This window comes from Monodon monoceros, unplaced genomic scaffold, assembly GCF_005190385.1.
Source record: "Monodon monoceros isolate NGI ecotype Baffin Bay Population unplaced genomic scaffold, NGI_Narwhal_1 Super_Scaffold_13, whole genome shotgun sequence".
Taxonomy (NCBI): domain Eukaryota; kingdom Metazoa; phylum Chordata; class Mammalia; order Artiodactyla; family Monodontidae; genus Monodon; species Monodon monoceros.
Genome location: NW_021703769.1, coordinates 71,019,026 through 71,039,258, shown reverse-complemented (window position 1 = coordinate 71,039,258; position 20,233 = coordinate 71,019,026). Strand labels below are relative to the sequence as shown.

General features: G+C 54.9%; 1 protein-coding gene across 5 annotated transcripts; it reads right to left on the bottom strand.

Annotated features, from left to right (window-relative positions):
* Positions 1 to 77: 77 nt before the first annotated feature.
* On the bottom strand, positions 78 to 20,002 carry FBXL19 (F-box and leucine rich repeat protein 19). Of its 5 annotated transcripts, none has more exons than XM_029219493.1 (11): positions 19,367 to 19,552; positions 18,167 to 18,367; positions 16,627 to 16,770; positions 16,419 to 16,505; positions 16,107 to 16,325; positions 15,447 to 15,608; positions 13,794 to 14,305; positions 6,728 to 6,891; positions 6,476 to 6,637; positions 1,916 to 2,134; positions 78 to 1,807 (listed from the first exon to the last, which is right to left on the bottom strand). In XM_029219493.1, exons 1-11 carry the CDS (start codon positions 19,400 to 19,402, stop codon positions 1,629 to 1,631), a joined length of 2,085 nt encoding a protein of 694 aa, XP_029075326.1. In that variant the 5' UTR covers positions 19,403 to 19,552; the 3' UTR covers positions 78 to 1,628. The 5 variants fall into 5 exon arrangements, with proteins under 5 accessions (XP_029075326.1, XP_029075327.1, XP_029075329.1 ...); XM_029219494.1 differs by having other exon boundaries at positions 15,576 to 15,608; positions 19,367 to 19,433; XM_029219496.1 differs by lacking the exon at positions 19,367 to 19,552 and adding an exon at positions 19,680 to 20,002 and having other exon boundaries at positions 1,355 to 1,807.
* Positions 20,003 to 20,233: the final 231 nt, after the last annotated feature.

Genomic DNA, 20,233 nt, shown 5'->3' with positions numbered 1-20,233 from the left:
CCTCAAAGAACACTCGGGTCATCCCCGCCCTAGTCCCACATCCCCACCGCCGCAGACACACACACGAACTCGGCGGCCCCAGCTGGAAGATTTTGACTTTTATAGCAAACCATATTGTACAGACCCGGGGCCCAGGGGCCCAGCCCGGCTGGGTTCCCCACTTGCCCCCGGCCGGGCTGCCTCCTCCCCCTCCCCCAAGCGGCCCCATCCTCAAGCCTTTTGCGATTCCCAGGACCCCCTCCCCTCCGGCCTTTGGTCCGCCCAGTCCCTCCCCCCACCCGCGCACCTCCCTGTTACCTGAGGTATGTGGATAGATTCCCCCCTCCCCTACATGGTACAACCTGGCTCCCCAGGGAGGCCTGGGCTGAGGGGCGGGACCTGGCCCCGACCCCTCCCCCTGGCTCCCCAAACCCCGCCCCCGCAGCGGAGGAAGGGGCAGGGGAGGGCCGAAAGTCTGTTACTAAGTTCCCACGGCAACTAAGAGGGGCCCTTTCCAGCCTTAGCACTGGCTTTGGGAGGTGTCCATTGGCTGCTAATTCCATGGCAACCAGGAGTGGCAGTTCCCTGGGCAAATGGGATACAAGTTTCCATGACGATGAAAGAGTGGGAAGAGCCAAGCTGGAGGAGTCCCATCTTCCCCATCACTGGGCTGGCACCCCACCCCCACCCCCACCCCCACCCCAGGTCAGGAGGGGTGGAGCTGCTCAATACAGTAAAGCAAGAGAGAGCCTGGGGGTGGTCCAGTCCAAACTGGGTGCCCACCAGTCCAGTCTCAGTCCAAGCTGGTCCTGTCCCCTCAAGCTCCGGCTCCCCCAGGTCCGAGGTTCCCCCGGTTCAAGTAACACTTCAGTACAGATGAATGTTCAAGTATAGTGCGGGGAGGCAGGTAGGGGGCTGGGGTACCCCTCACCGCTCCCCAGGGCCGCGCCGAACAGCGGGTAGGCCCGCAGCCCCCACTCCTCACAATAGCTGCCATTGTCAGTGACGTTCAAGGAGTCAGGGCTGGGGGGAAGGAACTGAAATCTGGGGAGGGAGGAAGGAGAGGGGTGACCCCGAGGGGGTGCTCCTGCCCCCACCCCTCACTCAGCCCTGCCTTTCCCCTGGCTCCCCGAATCCCCTCATCTCCGACGTCTGGATCCCCAATTGCTCCTCTGGTTTCCCTTTTCGGGCCCCCCCCACCCCACCCCCCAACTCCAAGTATCTGGTCTTTGTTCCCTGAACCCTTGGTGGTCTGCTTTCTGCCCGCCCCCCCCCCCCCCGCCCATCCTCCGCCTCCCCCAGCCCCCTGGCTCCCAGTATCCTGTGTGCAGATACCCTTTCCCCATTCTCCCTCCCTCAGACTTGCACCTCTGCCCCCCTCCCACCATCCCTTTGGCTCAGCACCCCCCAGTACCTCTGACCCACTCCCCCCAGGGAATGGACAATGAAGCAGGTGGAAGGGGGAGGGGATGGGAAGGAGAGACCCCCAGAGATATCAGTGCAGGGGGTAGAGCAGGGGAGGCTGGCTCAAGTCCCTGGGCAGGAATCCCTAGTCATGAGGTGGGGAACCTGGCCTCCTGGCAGGGGTGAAATGAAGGCCTGAGGTCCAGGCTCCTGATGAGTCCTGGGGGAGGGTGGGGGGCACCCAACTAGCTGTCCTTGAGAAGCAGCTTCTCCTCTGGGCAGCGGAAGGGGCCAGGGGGCCCGGCGGCTGCCAGCCGGGCACAAGCTTCAGGGGAGAGCTGGCGGCAGGAGCGCAGGTCTAGGCGGCGTAGGCGCGGGCAGCGGCGGAACAGCGGGAGGCAGTGGTCCGTGAGGCGGTGGCAACCTGGGGATGGGGCAATGGCAGCTGAGACCAGGAAGGTGAGTAGCGGGTGGGCATGGACCACAGGGACCAAGAGGTTAGCAGGATGGACAGACAAGGGACCACGCTTACCGGCGAGGTTGAGGTGCACCAGGGTCTCTCGGAGCGGGGAGGTGGGGGCCGTGAGGAGGTGGACGCTGGGATCCCCAACGTGGGCGCAGTGGCTCAGGTCCAGGGCGCTCAGCTGGGGTGCGTGGCGCAGCAGAAGCCGCAAGGAGGCATCCGTCAGCTCCAGGCCGGCCAGGCGCAGCTCAGCTACCCCCTGCAGCCGCCCACGGCTCTCCGTTTGCCCTGGGCAGGCAGAGAAGAGGTCAGCCTCCTGGCTGCTGCCATCCCTGCACCAGCTGTGTCTCCACACTCATCCCTTACCACCCCCAAACCTGCTCCCACTATAAGAGAACCTCGACTTGCATTCTCTACGTGGCTCATGGCTTGCTCTTCTCCCCCAAACACACAAAACTCGACATCATTTCATCTGTCCAGTGCTCACACTGCCTCCTCAAGGAGGCCTTCCATGATTACTCCACCTGAAACTGTAACATTCCACATACTCAAACCCCTTCCCTGCACTTTTCCCTCTTTTTCTCACCATCTGACATATTATATATTTTTCCTCTCGTCCCACTAGAATGTCACTTCCATGAAGGCAAGAATTTCTGTCTGTCTTGTTCTTGCTCTGTGCCCAGGAATTGGGGCATAGGTGCTCAATATGTAGCCACTCATCCAACAAATGACATCCCCGATGGAACTGCCATCCCAGCAGGCTCCTCTGGCACATCTCTCTCCTTCCATGATCAGTGGAGTCCCCATCTGGATCCCTTCACCACTGGGGTGACACCACTCCTGCCTGAACTCCTGTCCCAGCCTCCTCACTCACTCATCCAAAGAGAGCCGTTCTCAAATGCAAATGAGACCACATCCCTCCTCTGCTAAAAACTTTCCAAGGGCACCTCAGAGAAGTCCAATCTCCTTGGCAGAACATTCCAGTTCCTACAAGATCTCACCCGTCTCAGCTCCAAACTCCTCTCTCTCCCCGCCAAATACTTGGGCCAAACTCCACAGGGGACCCTACCCCAAGAGATTCTGCCTGGGGCCACCTGTGCTCAATCCCCTGCCTGGCCAGGGTCCCTGGCTTTCTGGTCTGAGCTCAGAGGTCTCCTCTTCCTCTATCTCCAGGGTAGAAGAGCACCCACCCCTTATCTCTGCACCCAAAGCTTTCCATTTATTGTCTCTACCACGATCCTGCATTTCCGTTTTTGGTTTTTGTAACTTAATTCCCTTGGTGCACCAGCAGCCATTGCTTGAGCATGCACTGTGGGCCAGGCACCAACTAAGTGGCTGCCTGCTCCTAGGCCAGTGGCTCTCCAACTGGAGAGGCTTCTGCATCTCCCTGGCAGCTGGCCCCGCCCCCAGAGTTCAGGTAGTCTAAGGTGGGGCCTCAGAGTTTATTTTCCTAATACGTTCTCCAGGGAATTCCCTGGTGGTCCAGTGTTTACAACTGTGCGCTTCCACTGCAGGGTTCGATCCCTGATTGGGGAACTAAGATCCCGCATGCCGCCTGGTGTGGCCAAAAAAAACCAACCAAACCAAAAAAAAACAAGTTCTCCAGCGATGTTGAGCTGCTGGTCCAGCGACCACACTTTAAGAACCACAGCCTTGGGAAACAAGTTCTCTGATCATCATTCCTGTTTACAGATGAGAAAACTGAGGCTTCAAATCACTAAACAATCTATCCAAGATCTGAATTAACAGAGCCAGGACACGAGGCCTTGTGACTCTTAAGTCCAAACTCTTCCCACAGCGCTATCTGCTTCCCAGACACCAGCCTAGCCCCTAAATAAACTAGATCAGATGTCACAAAGTCAGGAAGCTAGCCTACACAAGTGTTCTATGGTGTCTGCACAGTGCTAAAAATTTTCTCAGGGACTGATGCTACATAAAAGGACTTTTTTTTCTTTTTTTTTTTTGCCACTCCACACGGCTTGCAGGATCTTAGTTCACCGACCAAGGATTGAACCTGGGCCCTCAGCAGTGAAAGCTTGGAGTCTTAACCACTGGTCTGCCATGGAATTCCCAAAATGACATTTTTATAAAGAAATTTTTGATGTAGAGCTTTTCCTTGAAAAATTGTCAGCTCTGCCATCACTGGGCTACCCCTTTCACCTGATGATGAAAGCGGCATGGTGTACTCCCTAACGTCCTGCACCAAGCCCACCACTTTTGTAACCTGCCAGGCCACCAAGTCTGTGGGCACCTGACTTGGCAATCTCTGAATTCTACCTCTTTTTTTTTTTTCTTTGAGGAGCTGAGAGCCTGGAAAGGGGATATATCTGCAGATGCCCTCAACCTCGGGCCACAGCTAAGAGCCAGTAGAGGGAAGCAGAGGAAAGAGAGCTCACATGTGGCTGGGGCAGGAGAAGTGGGCGTCAGGGAGGATTTCACTGAGGTGGGCCTTTAAGCATTTGAACATGTGGAGAGCGAACATGGGAGGGAAGCGTAGCTAAGCAGAGAACAACAGGGGCAAAAGCAAGGAAGTAGGAAAACTTTGTTTTGCTCCAGGAATGCTGCACGAAGCCAGGGAGCCAAGATGATAAAGGTGGGTGTAAAGTCCCAACGAGAATTTAGGCCTTGGAGGCCTGGACAGCTCACCTTTGCAAGCTCCTGAGAAAGGGGCTTAGACTGAAGTGAATTGAAGCAGGAGGAGATGGAGTCAGTCTGCCAGACAACCGGCACTTTCTCACCTCCTGGAATGCACTGTTCCCAATGCTCAGTCCAACTCCAGTAAGAGTGGGCAGTGGGTGGGTGCTCAGGTCTGGCTCTCAACCCCTCTGGGCCTCTGGGGCCTCATCCAGAAAATGGGAAAAATCCTAGTTCTTCCTCTACTCCCCTTCCAAGACTGCTGTGGAGGGGTATGGGGTGGGAAGAAGGGAGCCATGAAAGAGAGCTGTGAAAGCAAGGTGCTGGGGTGAGCGGATGGTCCTCACCCTCACAGAGCTTAAGAATCTTGTGGGAGGAAACTAACTTTAACCAAATCATTTCACAACTGTACAGTGATATGCTGGGAGGGGACTGTTCTCTAAAAGAGGGACTGTAATCTCAATGGGGGATAAGATCATGGAGGGCTTCTAGGAGGAAGTGACATTTACGCTGAGGCCTGAAAGACAATTAGGTGTTCATCAGGTGAAGGAGGATAGAGCATTCTAAGCAAAGAGGAGTGGGCAAAGGCCCTGGGGCTGGAGGACACTTGGCAAGGAGGCTGAAGTGTAAGGACACCATAGGTCAGTGGGAGCCAGGCCAGGCTTTATCGACTGTGGTAAAATACTGATCTTCATCCAGAGACCACCAGGGAGCAATGAGAACGAGTGTAGAGCATGGGATGATGTGGACAGATCTGACCTTCTGGATAGTTCACCGGCTTCATTATGGAGAACAGACTGGTGGGGGCCAGAGAAGATGCCGTGAGTATCCCATCTCCTGGCTAGAGCTAGACAAAGAGCCCCAGGCCTTAGCATCCCCACCTCACACCTCCATATGACCCCCAAAGTGACCAGGCCTGTGCTCACCTGACCAGCCTCAGTTCCCAGCATCCCCCTTTGCCAATATGGTTCTCACATCCCATAAAACTGTTTATTCCTGCCTCACACTCCCTGGGAAAACGCTGTCCCTTTCAGGACTCAGTTCAAATAGCACCCCCTCAAGGAGGGCTTCTCTCACTGCCTTCCTGCCCACCACTCGCCCCCCGCCCCCCGCCCACAGCTCCCACCATGTCACGCCATAACCTTCTACTTCTGAGTCGCTCTCTTCCGCATGACTGGGGTTCCACCTGGGCGGGGAATGGGTCTGACTCAGTTTGAGGTCTCCAGGGCCCTACATAGGGCCGGACCCAGAACTATGTGTGCCATAAAGCTGACTTTACCTGGTGGGGGACTTGGGCCTGACCAGGTGAAGAGGTGGCTGGTCTGACTTGGGAAATGAAACTACCACCGCCACACAACCTCCCAAGTCAACTGGCTCTCTCTTTCTGCTCTGTTCCCTCAGCAAAATCCTTATCCTTTCACTGTAGGACAAGAGGATCTAGGGGCCAAATCTGTTGCTCAGTCATGTTTTTGCTGGGTCCACACATGAATTTTAAAAGAATCTGAATTAATTGCCATCATTTAAAAACCAGGATATTTCACAGAAAATCCTTATTTCTGGCTCCTCTTGAGAAACGGAACTGACCAGCCACATTGGGCCTGCATTCTTCCACAGCGGTCACCGCTGCTCCCTCTGGCGAAGGCTCTCCAGTAGTGCCCGCCACACCCAGAGACTTCACTCACAATCCCCTGGCTTCTCCCAGAATTGTGTCATCCTCCTGTCCTGTATGTGTTTCATCCCATAATCATCTTCCCCCTAGAAGACAGGGGCTACATCCTCCTCATCCTGTTCCCTCAGCTCTGATCACAGGGCCCAGCACACAGCAGGAGAGCGAATGAATGAACAATGGCCAAGCAGGGCCTGTCTACTCAAACTCATGTATCCTGTCCTTTCTTCAAATTCTTTAATACCCAGCAGGAGTCAGAAGAGACCTTGGAGGCCTCATACCCCCACCTTGTCCGACCTCTTCTACAAAGAAGTAAACAGAGGCTGCACCTGGTTTGGTGTCTGGCGGAGGCAGCAGCAGCTCTCGGAGCTGGGAGTCTTTAACATCCTCGATCCAGCGGAGGTCCAGGAGCCGCAGGGCCGGCAGTGGGGCTGAACCCAGGGCAGAGACGGAGAGCCAGGAGCAGCCAGAGAGCACCAGCTCCTGCAGGCCTGGGGGCGTCGGGAAACTGGTGCTAGGAGGACTCCGTCCTAGGTCTGTCCCCCTCCTCCTCCCAGTCCCACCTCACCACCTGGCACTACCTTGCAGTCGGTTCAGAAGCCACATGAGCTGCTTCTTGGAGACACCTGTCCAGCTGAGGTCCAGAGCTCGAGGCTGGCGACGAACCACACCACTGAGCATGGGCGGGGTCAGTGACTTCCGCCGGCTCAGGTCCATTCGAGGCCACAGACGCTTGTCGTAGCACCTGTCAGCCACAAGGGGATGACAGAGACCTCAGTCCTCAGCTCTCAGGGAGCCCACAGTTCCCCACCCCCATGCTAACCGGTTCACCCCAGCTCTCTCCTGGTCCATATAAGATAGCGGGGAGGGCAGGAAGCCCCAGGACCCAGGCCAAGAGCGTTGGGCTCAGGGGTCAATTCCATCACTAACTGGATGTGAGACCTTGGGCAAGTTCACTCCTCTCTCTGAGCCTCAGAGGCCTTGTAGAGATGACAGTCCAGACTCAGCCTGCCCACAAGGTTGTTGTAAGCTCAAATGGGGTTACTATACTTAGTGGGACTTACAGCTGCTAAAGCGTTCTGCCGTTCTGCCAAAGACACCCCACACACACACACTGTATTTGATGGAGCCCCAAAGAGATCTTTCATCCCCTACCCTGGGCTTCTTATGGTGGCTGTGGGCACTTCTCATCCTCTATTAATTTCTGCCCTTGATTCGCGTCTGCCCATCCTGAGGACCAGCTGCCCAAGGCTTGACTTACAGCCCTAGTCTCTCTTTGATTACTGTATCCCTCCAACTAGAATGGAGGCTCCACGAGGCCAGCCCTGGCTTCTTCCCCTCAGCAGCCCCAGTGCCCAGCACCAGGCCAGGTGCATAGTACATTACCTGGTGCACATCTGTTGCATGAATGGATGATGCCAAGCCAGTGTGAACCACTCAAAGCTCCCACAGAGCACCCCCTACAACACACCTCATTTATGGCTTCCCATTTATACACTCAGTCAGTGTTTATGGAAGGCCTAGTAGGTCCCAGGTATTGAAACTACAAAGACAAATGAGGCCTCAACAAAGTGAAACAGGTTTGTTTGATCCTGATCCCAGCATTTCTGAGAGCCTTGACTAGGCCAACATGCAGAGACCTGGAAAAGGGCTTCCCAAACTTATTTTACCAGGGAACCCTTCCCCATCTCTCCCAAGGTCATCTACTAATACTTTGTAGTACACTGAAGTTCCTCAAGACTCAGTTTGAAAAGTTTCTTCTAGTACAGTAGTTCAAAGCCATGTCAGGAAATTCCCACTGGGCTAGATGAACTGTGTCAGAAGCAGCAGGGGTGAGCAGGGATGCAGGAAGCTGTCTCTTATCTCCCTCCCAGCCCCCATTCTGGAGGCTTTCCCTTCAAGAAGCCCTGGGCTGGGGCAGTGATGCCCAAACTCTAGTCATTCGCTATCCACTCATCTGCAGAACATGAATTTATGTTTAAATTGATTCCCCTCTTTGAACTTAAAACCAGTATTGTTTCACATAAATATGTTAACCTTAGAAATAAACACCATAGTAACAGGCCAGGGTTACTAAATTCTAGCTAGGTGTTTCTGTGGCTCTTGGCTACTATCTAAAGACTATTTTTATTAAACAGGGAGATAAGTATTAGAAAGGTGTTAAAGATGTAATAGCACCCAATGGAGAGACTTCCTTTTCAAAACTATCAATAATGGAAGGATTAAGCCATGTTTTTGTGCCACTTACAACTGCCAGGCACACTCCAGAGTCCCAGGTGACATTTTAGGGAAAGCTGGAAGCACAGACACTAAGCCTTCAATCTGAACAACTCCACCCCTCTGTCCCACCTGCCACCTCCTACCATTTCCCCCCTCTTCTGGCATTCTAGCCTCTCCCTCTCCTGGTTCCGTCCACTCAACCAATAAACATTTGCAAATCTCTCCAATTCTAAAAAGGAAAAGGAAAAAAACAAACCCCAAAGTAACCCACCTTCAACCCAGCTTCTGCCCCTAGGTCCTTTTCTCCATCATACTCCATCCAAAATCTCTCTGCTTACTCCGACCCAGTCTTGAGTTCCAGCTCAACTGCCGCCACCACCTTGAAGCCCTCCTGTATCTTCCACGGCTAGAAGGGAGCCCTTCCCCCTGGGGGCACACATAGGCCACCAACTGTTTCTATATCGTACTCCACAAGAGCCAGGCCAAACCACCTGCCCACCTATAGACACACGTTGTTTGGTGCCAACGCATTTTGGCACATGTGTGACTGACAGAAATACCATCCACCCCACATCACTCAGGGCTCAGCTCCAGTGCTTCCTCTTCCAGGAAGTCTCTCCTGACTTTTCCTGGCTGTAGCTAATTTGTCCCTTTGCCCTTAGATGACCAGAACACTGGGTTTAAACCTCAGAGTGGCAGCCAACAGTCACTGAGGGCCCTACTGATACTAAGTGTCCAGGCATGGAACAGTGAGAAAACAGGGGAGTGACAGCTAAGTCCACAGTAAGTAAGGCAACAAGGGACATGATAAGAGTCAATGAGAAACTGGGAGGGGGAGCTTCCCAGGGAGACAATGCCTGATCTGAGACTTTAAGGAAGGCAGTAGTTAGGACTTCCCTGGCGGTCCAGTGGTTAGGACTCTGAGCTTCCACTGCAGGGGGCACGGGTTTGATCCCTGGTTGGGGAACTAAGATCCTGCCTGCCACGCAGCGCGGCAAAAAAAAAAGGAAGGCAGTAGTTATTCCGGTGAGGGGAGGAAGATGATGTGAGTTCCAGATGAGGAAGAACCAGTATCCAGGCCCAGTGCACAGAGAGAAAACGGAGAGCTCTGAGAACCTGAGGCAGCAGGAACAAAGGGCAATTCATCATCTCCCCTTAACGATGAGGATGACGATGACAGTCACTCTAGCACTAACATCTAGTGTTCACTGAGGGTTTACTGCATTCTGTGCACTAAGTATTTAACCTCACAACAGCCCTAGGAGGTAAATACTAGCCTCCTTTTTAGAGGTAAGGAAAATGAGGCCCAGGGAGGTTAAGAGACTTATTCAACGTCCCACAGCTATTAGTGGTAGCAGAGCCAGGTTGTAAACCAGGCTAGTCTGGGTCGAGAGCCTGAATTCTGAAGTGGAGAAGAGGCAGGGGTGAGGCTAGAGGAGGCCCAGGGTAGGGGTGCCGTGGCAAGGAGGGCTGGAATGCCAGGCTGGACGGCTGTGGCCATAGAGCTCAGAGGTGAGGAGTGTGAGCCGTGGGGATCTAAATCCCAGCTCTGCCACCTCTGTGCTTTGAGTGACCTTAGGCAAGTCACTTGCTCTCTCTGGGCCTCCGCTTTCCATACCATAAAATGGGGTAAAGGCAGCACTTATTTCAAAGGTTTGCTGCATAAATGAAGGGAGAGGAAATTAACTATACTTCCAGTTTTTTAAAACAATGATTGAAAAAAACTAAATGAAAGACGTTAAAAAAAAGAAGAAGGGAGATAGTGCAGGACCCTTCTGAAGGGCTTCTCTAAAAAGAAGAAGTGTTTAGTGTAGTCACTGTTCGTGTCCAGATGTCCAACAGGACCGTGGAAGTTCATTGTGAAAGTGACAGGGAGCCATGGCCAAGTTCCTTCTAGACTAGAGAATGACACTTAGGCAAGAGGTCAGAAGAAGTCTGAGGCCAAAGCATACATCAAGCCAGGGGAGGTAGAACTTTATGTCCAAATGCCTTACCCCATTCCCTTTCCCCCTGACTCAACACCCCTGACCAAGTCAGCACCCTACTAAGTCCACCTCCAAATCCCCAAATTCGAGTGTAAAACCTCCCTCTTGCAGAGGCCCTCTGGGGCCACAGAGCCAGACCAGCCCAAACTGCCACCTGTAAGGAATGCACAGCCTCCTGGCTCCAACCGAAGACAGTTCTTCCTTCTCAGCTCTCTGGACTCCCTGCTGCCACCGCTGTCCTCCAATCTGTCCACCTCTAAGTCTTTACTCCTAACCCCAACTGCCTTGAACCTGGGGTCTAGTTCCCTCCTTGCTCATTTCCTCCAAAGTCCCAACCCTCTTCCCTGCGACTCAGCAGTTCCCCCAGGCCTTGTCCACCCGCCCTCCCTCTGCTCGCCTGGGCAGATCACTCTGCCGCCCGTTTCCAAGAGAAGATGAAAGGCACCAGACAGGAAAGCCTGCAACCTCCTGCTCTCCCACCTATAAATTTCTCTCCCACTCCACCATCACTACCTCTTTCCACATTCTATCCTGATTTCCTCACTTTCATTCATTCACTCATTCAACAAGTGTTTTTTCAGTACCTACTGTATGCCGCGTATCTTAGAAACTAGGGACACAGCAGAGAACAAACAGATCAAGTCCAACCTCAACTCCAGGCGACTTGGCTCCAGTGCCCTCACCCCCACGTAGCACAGCCAAAGATATCAACGCCTCCTCGTAGCGAAATCCAACTGCCACTTCTGGTCCTTGGCCTCTCATGACCTCTTGTCAACACCCGACCCTGCTCATCACTCACTCCTTCCTCAACCTCTCTCCTTCAGGACACACTTGTGCCCTCGATCTCTCTCTGCCTGTTCTTTCTCTAACTCACAAATGCTGACATTCTGATTTCTGCCCTCTTCCTTGAAGTCGCTACCTATAGGTTACAAACTCCCGAACTTGGCTATTTCTTTTAAGCATCAGACCTGTACATCCAGCTGCTCTCTCTCCTGTTTGTTCCTGACTGGCCCAAAGGCCTTTCAGACCAAACACGGCAAATCTGAGCTCTTGGCTTTATCCCGGAACCTGCCCCTCCTCAGTATTCCCAAGCCTGGGCCATGGCATTGCTGCCCACCCAGGCTCATGGACCAGAAACTCAGTTGAGAGTCACCCTGCTGCCCCCACAGCCATTCAGTCACCAAATCCAAGCCATTCTGCTTCTTAAAAAGTTCCCAACTCCAGTCCCTCCTCTCCATCCTCACTGCCCCTGCTTCTGTGCCTACGCTGACAGAGACTCCTGACTGGTCCCACTGTGCCCCACGCAGGCCCTTGCTCCGCCTTCCCCTCATCCTTCTCATCAAAAGCCACTACTTTATCGAGTGTTTAGCACCCTTCAGGTACTGTGCTGAGTGTTTTGCAAGAACCACCTCATTTTATCCCCACAAGGTATTGATATGAACCCGGACTACAGACAGGAAAAGGGAGGCCTTGATAGGTATAGTTATCCAGCCATGGCCATTTCATCCAGGAAGTGCAGGAATCACAGCTGATGAAACCCATGGGTGCCAGACTCCAGGGCCCAAGCTGGAAACCACCGTCCAGTCCAGCTTCTCTGCTTCGTCCGCCTCCAGTCACAAGTCTCCCCTTGAGGCAGAAATCAGGTCCTCTTAAAGCTCTGGATCCCACGTGCCAAACACAGGGCTGGCCCTGATGAAGAGGCCTCAGCAAACATTTCCTCAATTATTACTTGAGGCAAGGGCGCTGATCCCCAGCAACTGCTGTAACTATTTGCTTCTATGTTGCAGTTTGACTGGGAGCTCTTCAAGGGCACAGATCCGTGTTCTGAGGGTGTAAAAGTCTATGCTTTCAGTAAATATGTGTAGCTGAGTGAGTAATAATGATTGCTGTTAAGGCACTGAGAAGTTTCTCTTTCCTAAGTACTGTCCTCAATTTTTTTATGTATATTAGCTTACAAAAACACTAGGAAGTAAATGCCTTGGTTCCCCTGTTTTAACAGATGAAGAAATTGAGGCATAGAGAAGTTAAGGAACTAGCCCGATAGCATACAGCTCATCAGAGAAAGAGTAATTCACCTACAGGTAATTTACCTCCAGAGCCTACCTTCCTCTCTTCCTAGCTATATAGCTTCCACAGAGACCAGAAAGTATGAACAAGCACCCCAAAATCCTTAGGAAAAGGACTGGGGTTTGAGGTCAGCCACTAACTGCACTGTGCTTTCAGGTGTCCCTCATTCCCCCACCCTGCAGGGCTCTTATTATGAGGAACACATCAGCTAATGTTTACAAAGTGCCCAACAGGATGCCTGGCCCACAGTAAGGGCCTGGGAAAGAGTCCGGATTTACTCATTTAATAAAATGTTTTTTGAGCACCTACACTACCCTTTGTCCTGTGCTGAGAACATGAAGCTGAAACAAATACAGTATCTGCCCTAAACAGTTTCATGGGAACATGAAAGTGAATGAAGGCTTGTCAACATGCAGCAAGCCTCTATGTGCTCTTTTTTTTGGGGGGGGGGTATGGAGGGAGGAGTGTTGTAGGAGTTTGATGGAGAGGTGGGGGGGTTGCCAAGGGCAGGACCAAAGAGGAAGACCAGGGGTTTGGGAAGATGACCACCATTTCTGTAGAAACAAGACTCAGAAAGCAGTGGGGGGCTTCCCTGGTGGCGCAGTGCTTGAGAGTGCGCCTGCCGATGCAGGGGACACGGGTTCGTGCCCCGGTCCAGGAAGATCCCACATGCCGTGGAGCGGCCGGGCCCGTGAGCCATGGCATCTGAGCCTGAGCATCCGGAGCCTGTGCTCCGCAACGGGAGAGGCTGCAGCAGTGAGAGGCCCGTGTACGCCAAAAAAAAAAAAAAAAAAAGAAAGCAGTGGGGAGATGGGAGGAGGGTAGGCAGAGGGTGCTGGTGGTGGCTCCAGGCCACAGAGAAGTTCCAAGCAGTATCAGGAGGCCCAAATATGGCTGCCTCTGGGAGGACAGAGGCCACTCGGCAAAGGGCTTTCTTATGGGTAAGTGGGACCAATAATAAGACTGTCCTCAGCAGAGGGAGGTGAAAAGCAAGTGAGATGATGCAGGCACAGCAGTCAGCACTATGCTTGGCACATACTAAGCACTCATAAATGACAGTTATTAAGAGGAAAGGTTCTGGAGCCAGAAGGACTGGGATCAAATTCCTGGTTCTACTGCTTCCTCTCCACATGACCTTGACCTCAGCTTCATCTGACGAATGGGATAACAGTACCCACCTCACAAAGTTGTGAGGGTTCAGTGAACTCATATATAAAAAGCAACCTGTACACAGTCAACACCGCAGTATGTACATCCTGCAGAAGCATTATCATTACAAAAACAAGGCCCAGGGAGGCTCTGGGATCTGTTACAGGTCACACAGCAAGCAAGGAGCGTGTGGGCAATGGAATCCAGCCCTGTCCAGGCCACTCACCAGCGGCTCCAAGTCCGGCAGACTCGCATGCAAATGCATAGCTCTCGGGGCCCGAGGTGCTGGAAGACTCGAAGCCAGGCGGCTCGGGGCAGGGGGTGGTCGGATCCGGCAGCCAGAGGCAGCGTGTCGGGCTCGGGGCTTCGAGGTGGGGGCCGCACCACGTGCCGCTCCAGCTGTGGGGGCCGGGGCGGGGGGGCGGGGCCCAGGGGCCAGCTGAGGAGGGGTCCCCCACTGCCAGGGCGCACAGCCCGCCGCCCCCCGCGGTTCTCCTTCTCGCCTGAGCTGCCCCGGGCTGGCCGTCGCCCATTCCGGGCCTCCCCAGGAGCCTCATCCTCACTCAGGGATGTGCCTGACGAGTCGGAGTCCGAGTCGGAGTCTGACGAGGACGAGGAGGTGTCAGGCACCCGCTCCAGCAGCTGGCACATCCGCTTGAAACGCTCTAGCTTCTCCCTCTGGGGTGATGGGGACGGCACCGCCGGGCCCTCCGCAGAGGCCAAAGGCGGCTTTGGTTTCTGCGGGGAAAGAGGAAGGCTGTTCTAGGGCCTGACACATACCTCCCCACCCCCTATCCCTGAGGAGTCACCAAGGGATGAACGGCCCGAGGGACAGTCCTGAGTTCCAGCCCTGGCTCTGCTCCTGAGTGACATGAGGCCTCAGTCAAGCCATGGCCCCCTCTGGACTTTTCACTTTCCTTATCTGTCACATGAAGGCGCTGATCCAAAGAATTAAGTCTTATGGGTCTCACTAGCTTATGAGTTTCCAAAAGCAGTGAGGTGTGGAGAACACATACAGGTCTAGTTTTGAGTACTGGCTGGGCTATCCATTCTGTGTGACATTGGGAAGCCCCTTTCTCATCATCTACAACATGGAACGCTGGACCAGACAATTTCAAGTGTCTCTTCAATGATGTGAGAGTAACAATGACTGTCTGGCCCTGGGTGGAGCTTCCCAACCTGACTCATGACATCCTCACAGTGCTGGGATGGAGTGGGCAACTTGGGCCACTCTTTTTAGACATGAGGAAACTTAGGCTCAGAGACTATGGGACTTGCCCAAGGTTACAAACTGATAAATGGCAGAGGCAGAATTTGAACACAATCAGGCAGACCCTGGCATTCAGTGTGTCAGTGCAAAGTGACATCTGAATTCTAGTTTTGCTGTGTAACGTTGGACAAGTCTTTAAACCTCTCTGGGCCTTATTTCCCTAGAATCTAGTACATTTTCAGTTTACAAAGCTCGTTTACTTTAATGTCATTAAACAGCTCGGTGGCATAGATGGGGTAAGGGAGGTAGTATCATCTCCATTTCACAGATGAGGAAACTGAGGCTCAGAGCAGCTGACAAGTTGCCAAGACCAATGAGGGAGTCAGTGGCTGAACAGGGATTTGAACTCAGTTCTTTCCCCTTTAAGGTCTGGAAAGACAAGGCAAATGGGTCAGACGATACCCCAAGGGTTCTTGGGAAATCCGGGGCTCTTGTGGCCTGGCCCCAACCCACTCTCCCCCTCCACTCTTCCCAGAGGCCCAAATGCCCATCATGGCCAAGTGGGGCTGGGGCAGGACAACGTAGGCAGGAAGGGACAGATTTCTGTCTTCAGGGTGGAAGGTGGGGCAAGGAAAGGTGGGAAGGGGAGGGAGGAGGTCCCCGGCACACCTCCCAGTTCTCGGGAGGGAGCCCAGGGTGGCAGGACGAGAAAGCCTGGCTCGGATTCAGAACCCTGGGGGGCAGAAGGCCGGGGCCGCCTGGGTCCGATCCTCGGAGGAGGCAGGCGTCTCCACCCACCTTCTTCAGGTGCCTCTCTCGGCCTCCTTTCACCTACCAAGGCAAGAAGGAGATGGGGGAAAGGGACAGACGCCATTAGCCCCACACTGTCCACAAAACTAAGATCTATGCTCTCCTCTTAGACTACAAATCCCAGAAGCCCCCATCTCAGGGAGAACTCTGAGCATGCTCACCTTGTAACCAGTAGCTTGGCTCACTGAGCATGCTCTCATCTCCTCTTTCTTCCCCCTCAGGCCCTTTCCAGCCCCTCCTTCCTCCTCTGCAGCAGCTAATTTGAGCATGCTCTCTGCCTCTTCCCTAAAGCACCCAAAGCTTTCCTGTCCAGTGCCATTTGCCTCTCACCTGTACCTCTCCACCATACTGAGCACGCACCATCCTCCCACCAACAACTCCTGAACTACGTCTCCCTACAATCCCTGGGGGAAACCCATGAAGCACTATCTCCCAGGGCCCACTCCCCTCTAAAAGGAACAGGACTACAGCTCCCAGAATCCCTTAGGCTGGACCTAGTGAGCATGCTCCCTGGCTCACCTTTTTCCTTGGGGTAGGGGGCTCATTCCCTGCCTCCCTCTCCTTTCTTTTGGGGGGCCCAGGCACGTCCTCTGGGGGGGGCCCAGCAGGTAGGGAACCCTTGCGCCTGGGTGGGGGTGGTGGAAGTGGCGGCTCCTCCGTCAGCTTCCATCCACTCCCCAGGCTGGCGCCCTCCTCGCCGTTGTCAGCCCTGCGACGGCCTGGTCCCTCACCTGAATCCTGGGGAGATGGAAGCTGGGGGTGAGGTTCTGCACAGATCCCCAACATCCCGCCTACCCAGAGCCTAGCACCCAGACAAGCCCCAGCCCCTACCTTGCTAGTCCGGCCTTCCTGGGTGCAGCGAGGGCACTCCCAGCAGTTGGGGATCTCTGCATTGATGACACCCTCAGCCTTCCCCATCTGCAGGCAGAGGGCAGGGAGTGGATGTCAGGTGCCAGCAAACTCAGAGGCAGCCTAGCCCACCTCCTTGCTCCCCGACAATCTGCCCTACCCCAGCCTCCAGGGTCCCCAGGGCCATCACCTTCAGGCAGCCAGGGTGGACGATCTCATTGCAGATTGTACACTCCATGAGACTCAAACCAAATTTCTCTTCCTCTCCCTCCACTGTGTCCTCCTTCCCAGCCTCCCCACACAAGAGGCATACAGCTGTGTGTGGGAGCACAGGCTGTCGGGGGAGAGAGGGCGTCAGGGACCCCAAAAGCAAGCAGCAGGAGAAATACCCTTCTTTCTGGGGATCCTGGCCAGCTGCTGGATGAGGTTCAGAACCCGTGGGCCAAGTTGGGTCAAATCCTGAATTTGCTCCTTTTTGGCAGTATGACCTTGAGCAACTGATTTAACCTCCTTACATCTCTGTCTCTCCATCTGTAAAATGGGGCTAGGAATTTTTTTCTTGCAAGACTGTCATAAAAATGAGATAATGCAGGACATGTAGTTGATACATAGCTGTTATTACTGCTGTGATCGTTGCATCTGGATCCAGGGCCTTTGTGACCCTGAAATTGTAGCTGGCTTTGGGAAAGGAAGAAGACTGTAGACAAACGTGACAATAATACCCAGAGAGGGCTGGAGGGAACACAGCAGCAGCTCGGGGTGATTCTGAGTTTGCTCAGTGAGCAGCACAAGGATTGCCCTGGACCCCACAATAAACCCGGTTTTGGCAAGACCCCTGGGAACACTAAAGGCAGCTGGCTGGTCCTAGAAAAAGGAGAGTGGCCTTCAGACAACATGAGTTTGGGAAAATCCGTGGTAATATTGAATCATATCGAGAAAGTTGTGAGGCAGGTTCAAGGAAGCAGCAGGTGGGGAAGAAGGAAGGAAAGTGAGGTAAGGGTTGGGGGAGAAAGGAGGAAAAGGGAGGGGCTGTGGGGTAAAGAGACCAACAAGGAAAGAGTGGCTGCAGGAAAAAAGGGAGGTGGCAGCATGAGGGGGACATAGGATGCAGCTGGCTCCTCATGGCTGCTGGGGAAGGACCACTCTCTGGAGCCCTGGGAAGCTCAAAGGATGAGGAAGCTGGGAGGAAACCCATGTTTCTTGGATACCTACTGTGTGCTGGGCCTTGTAGCAGCTACATTCATATCCATGCTGTTTAACCTTTACAACTCAGCAAAGGAAACATTTCACAGAGAAGGTACCTTGAGGTTCAAAGTGATTTGCTCAAGGTCACACAGCAGGTAAGACTGGCCTCAAATCCAAGACCACTCTAACAGGTGAAAAGGACGCCAAAGAAGGCAAAGACCTATTCACAGGGCCAGCTCTGGGAAGAGGTACGAGAGGGCCTGAGCTTTCTATGGGCCTGTACCTCTGAAAGTTGGGAAAAAGGTGAAGGTACAGCGTGGGATGGATTCTTCTGTACACCCTAACACTGGCCCCAGCTTGAAGCTGAGGACAAAAACAGGCCTGGCGAATATTTGAACAAGCCAGTGAATGAATGAGTGAACAAACAGCAACTTTACATTACACTCTAAGGAGTCACCACCAGCCACCCAGAAAGGCGCTGGGGCTGGCTGGGGAAAGGTGCCCGGAGCCCCAGGCGTGCCCAATACGGCGGGGGCAGAACTCACGGCAGTGCACTGCCGGAGCAGGCACGACTGCTTCATGCGCCCGGGCCCCCCAAACTTCTTCATGTCTCGGCAGAAGTGGCAGTCCCCGCACTCAGTTCGCACACAGGCCCGGCAGCGGCGGCAGCGGGTTCGGCGTCGGCGCGCTCCGGCCCCCGGCCCCCGGCTGCTCGACGACATTGGGGGCGTCAGCAACGCCGAGGGCTGTGGGTGGAGGGTGGCAATGTCAGGGGCCCACTGGGGCCCTGGCCGGGGAGACTCCTGGCAGCTTCCCCCACTCCTAGGCAGCCAGAGCTTGCTTCCTACCCAGGGAGACAAGGACCAAGGTGTCCCTCCTGCAGGGGGTGAGGGGAACCACTCTGTCTAGGCAAGGCCGCTCTCTCCCTGAAGCAGCTCACCCGGGCCCTCTGGGATCCCCGAGAACTGGCTTCCTGAGCTCACTCCTGCTCTGACACTTCATCGTGCCCCCCTGCCTAGGCCAGGGAGGACGAAAGGACACTGAGAGGGACATGGGCCCTCTCCACTGACATCCCCACAGCAAAGCTCCTTGGAAAGCCAGGGGCTCCTTGTCCGTGGAGTTACCTTAGACAGGTCCCAACTCTTCCCGTTACCCAAATGTGCTCCAGCCCATGCGCTCCCCAATCTAAAATGCCCCAGATTTAGCTCCCAAATACCCACAGATTCCTGGGTGGAAGCTCTAGACCTTTCCTACTCCCTCTCTTCTCTCTTTCATAAGCTACTAACACCCAATTTCTCTTCCCCTAAAATCTAGATTTCCTCACCGGATTCAATGGTATCCTTCTTCCCTAACCCAGTCCCTAAAGAGTCACTGTTGCCCAACTTCCCAGTGCTCGGAAACCCTCCCTGAGATGCTGCTTCAGAGCCCCTCCTCAGCCAAAAATCTCAACTCCTCTGCTCCCCACAGAGCTCCGTCTGCTCTAAGACAGCCTCCTCATGGGTCTCTCAGGTTAACCTAGGCAATCTCCCAGATTCCCTGGGATTCTCGAATCCAGCCTGACATCTCCACAGAACTCAAGACGGGCTCAGTCCTACATGTGCACCATCCCCCCCAGCTTCCCAAGCTGCTTTCCACCCCTAATTGTCTAGAATCCCTTGGGTTCCCCTTCCCAGGGAAACCAGATCCTCCAAGATCCCATACAGACTCAGCAGGCCTGGAGGGTCTCTTTATGGCCAGAGTCTTACCCCAGCTTCCCCCTTTCCAGGGACTTCCAGACCCATCCATGGGGGGAAGGGGCCCTCCAGCGCTCCAGGGGAGGGGCCTTGGAAGGCGGCGACTGCAGGCGGGGATGGGGGTCTGCAAGGGGAAGCAGGGTCTAGGAAGGCAGGCCAGTTCCCCAAGGTTGAGAGGTAACAGGAAGGAGGATTAGAGATGAGGAGTTTGGAGCAAAGAGAGGGTGAGCTTGGGGGCGGGTAAGGTAGAGAGAGGCCGGGCTGAGGATGAATGGGACTGGGAGCTGCCCAGGTCTGGGGGTGAGGAGGAGCCGCATGAACCCACCTCACACGTGTCCCGGGAGCCATCTCTCCCTTCTCGGCAGCTCCCGGCGGGTCGGCGGCCATCGGCGGCGGGGGGGCCGGGCGGCACGGGGCGCGAAACGCTCAGAACGCCGGGGTCCACGGCCCCCCGAGGGCGCTCGGCCCCTCCCTCCGGCGGAGGCCGGGACGGCGGCGAGTGGAGATGGGGGGCGCCGGGGGCGAGGCCCTCCCACGGGCTGCGGCGCGGCCCTTCCAGGGGGAGGTCCTGCTCTGGGGGGCTTAGTCCCTCAGCCCCCCCAGGCCAACGGGGGCTCCTCGGGCGCAGGGTGCACAGCTTCTGCCCGGGCCCCACTCAGTCCGGGGGTCCGAGTCCCAGCTCCCCTCCCCCCACCCCGCCCCGCCTCTCCCCGGCGCCCCTGGCCCTTTAACTGGCCCCTTCCCGGCCCCCACGGCCCAGGGGTCCTGGGCCAGGCCTGGGCCCCCGCACCGTTTCCGGGGTTCAAGCCCCGCCCACCGCCGGTTCCCGGGGAGGGGGGGGTCCCTGTAACCTGCCCCCCTCCCCTGGGCCCGCCCCTG

Bases quoted from the DNA above. Each gene is read 5' to 3' on its own strand.
- FBXL19 (XM_029219493.1), bottom strand. From the start codon at position 19,402: ATGGGTCTGGAAGTCCCTGGAAAGGGGGAAGCTGGG. The intron at 16,771-18,166 runs GTGAGTTCTGCC...CTCCCCCGACAG, and splicing joins TGCTCCGGCAGTGCACTGCC to CCTGTGCTCCCACACACAGC. The intron at 16,326-16,418 runs GTAGGGGCTGGG...CCATCTCCCCAG, and splicing joins AGGAAGGCCGGACTAGCAAG to GATTCAGGTGAGGGACCAGG.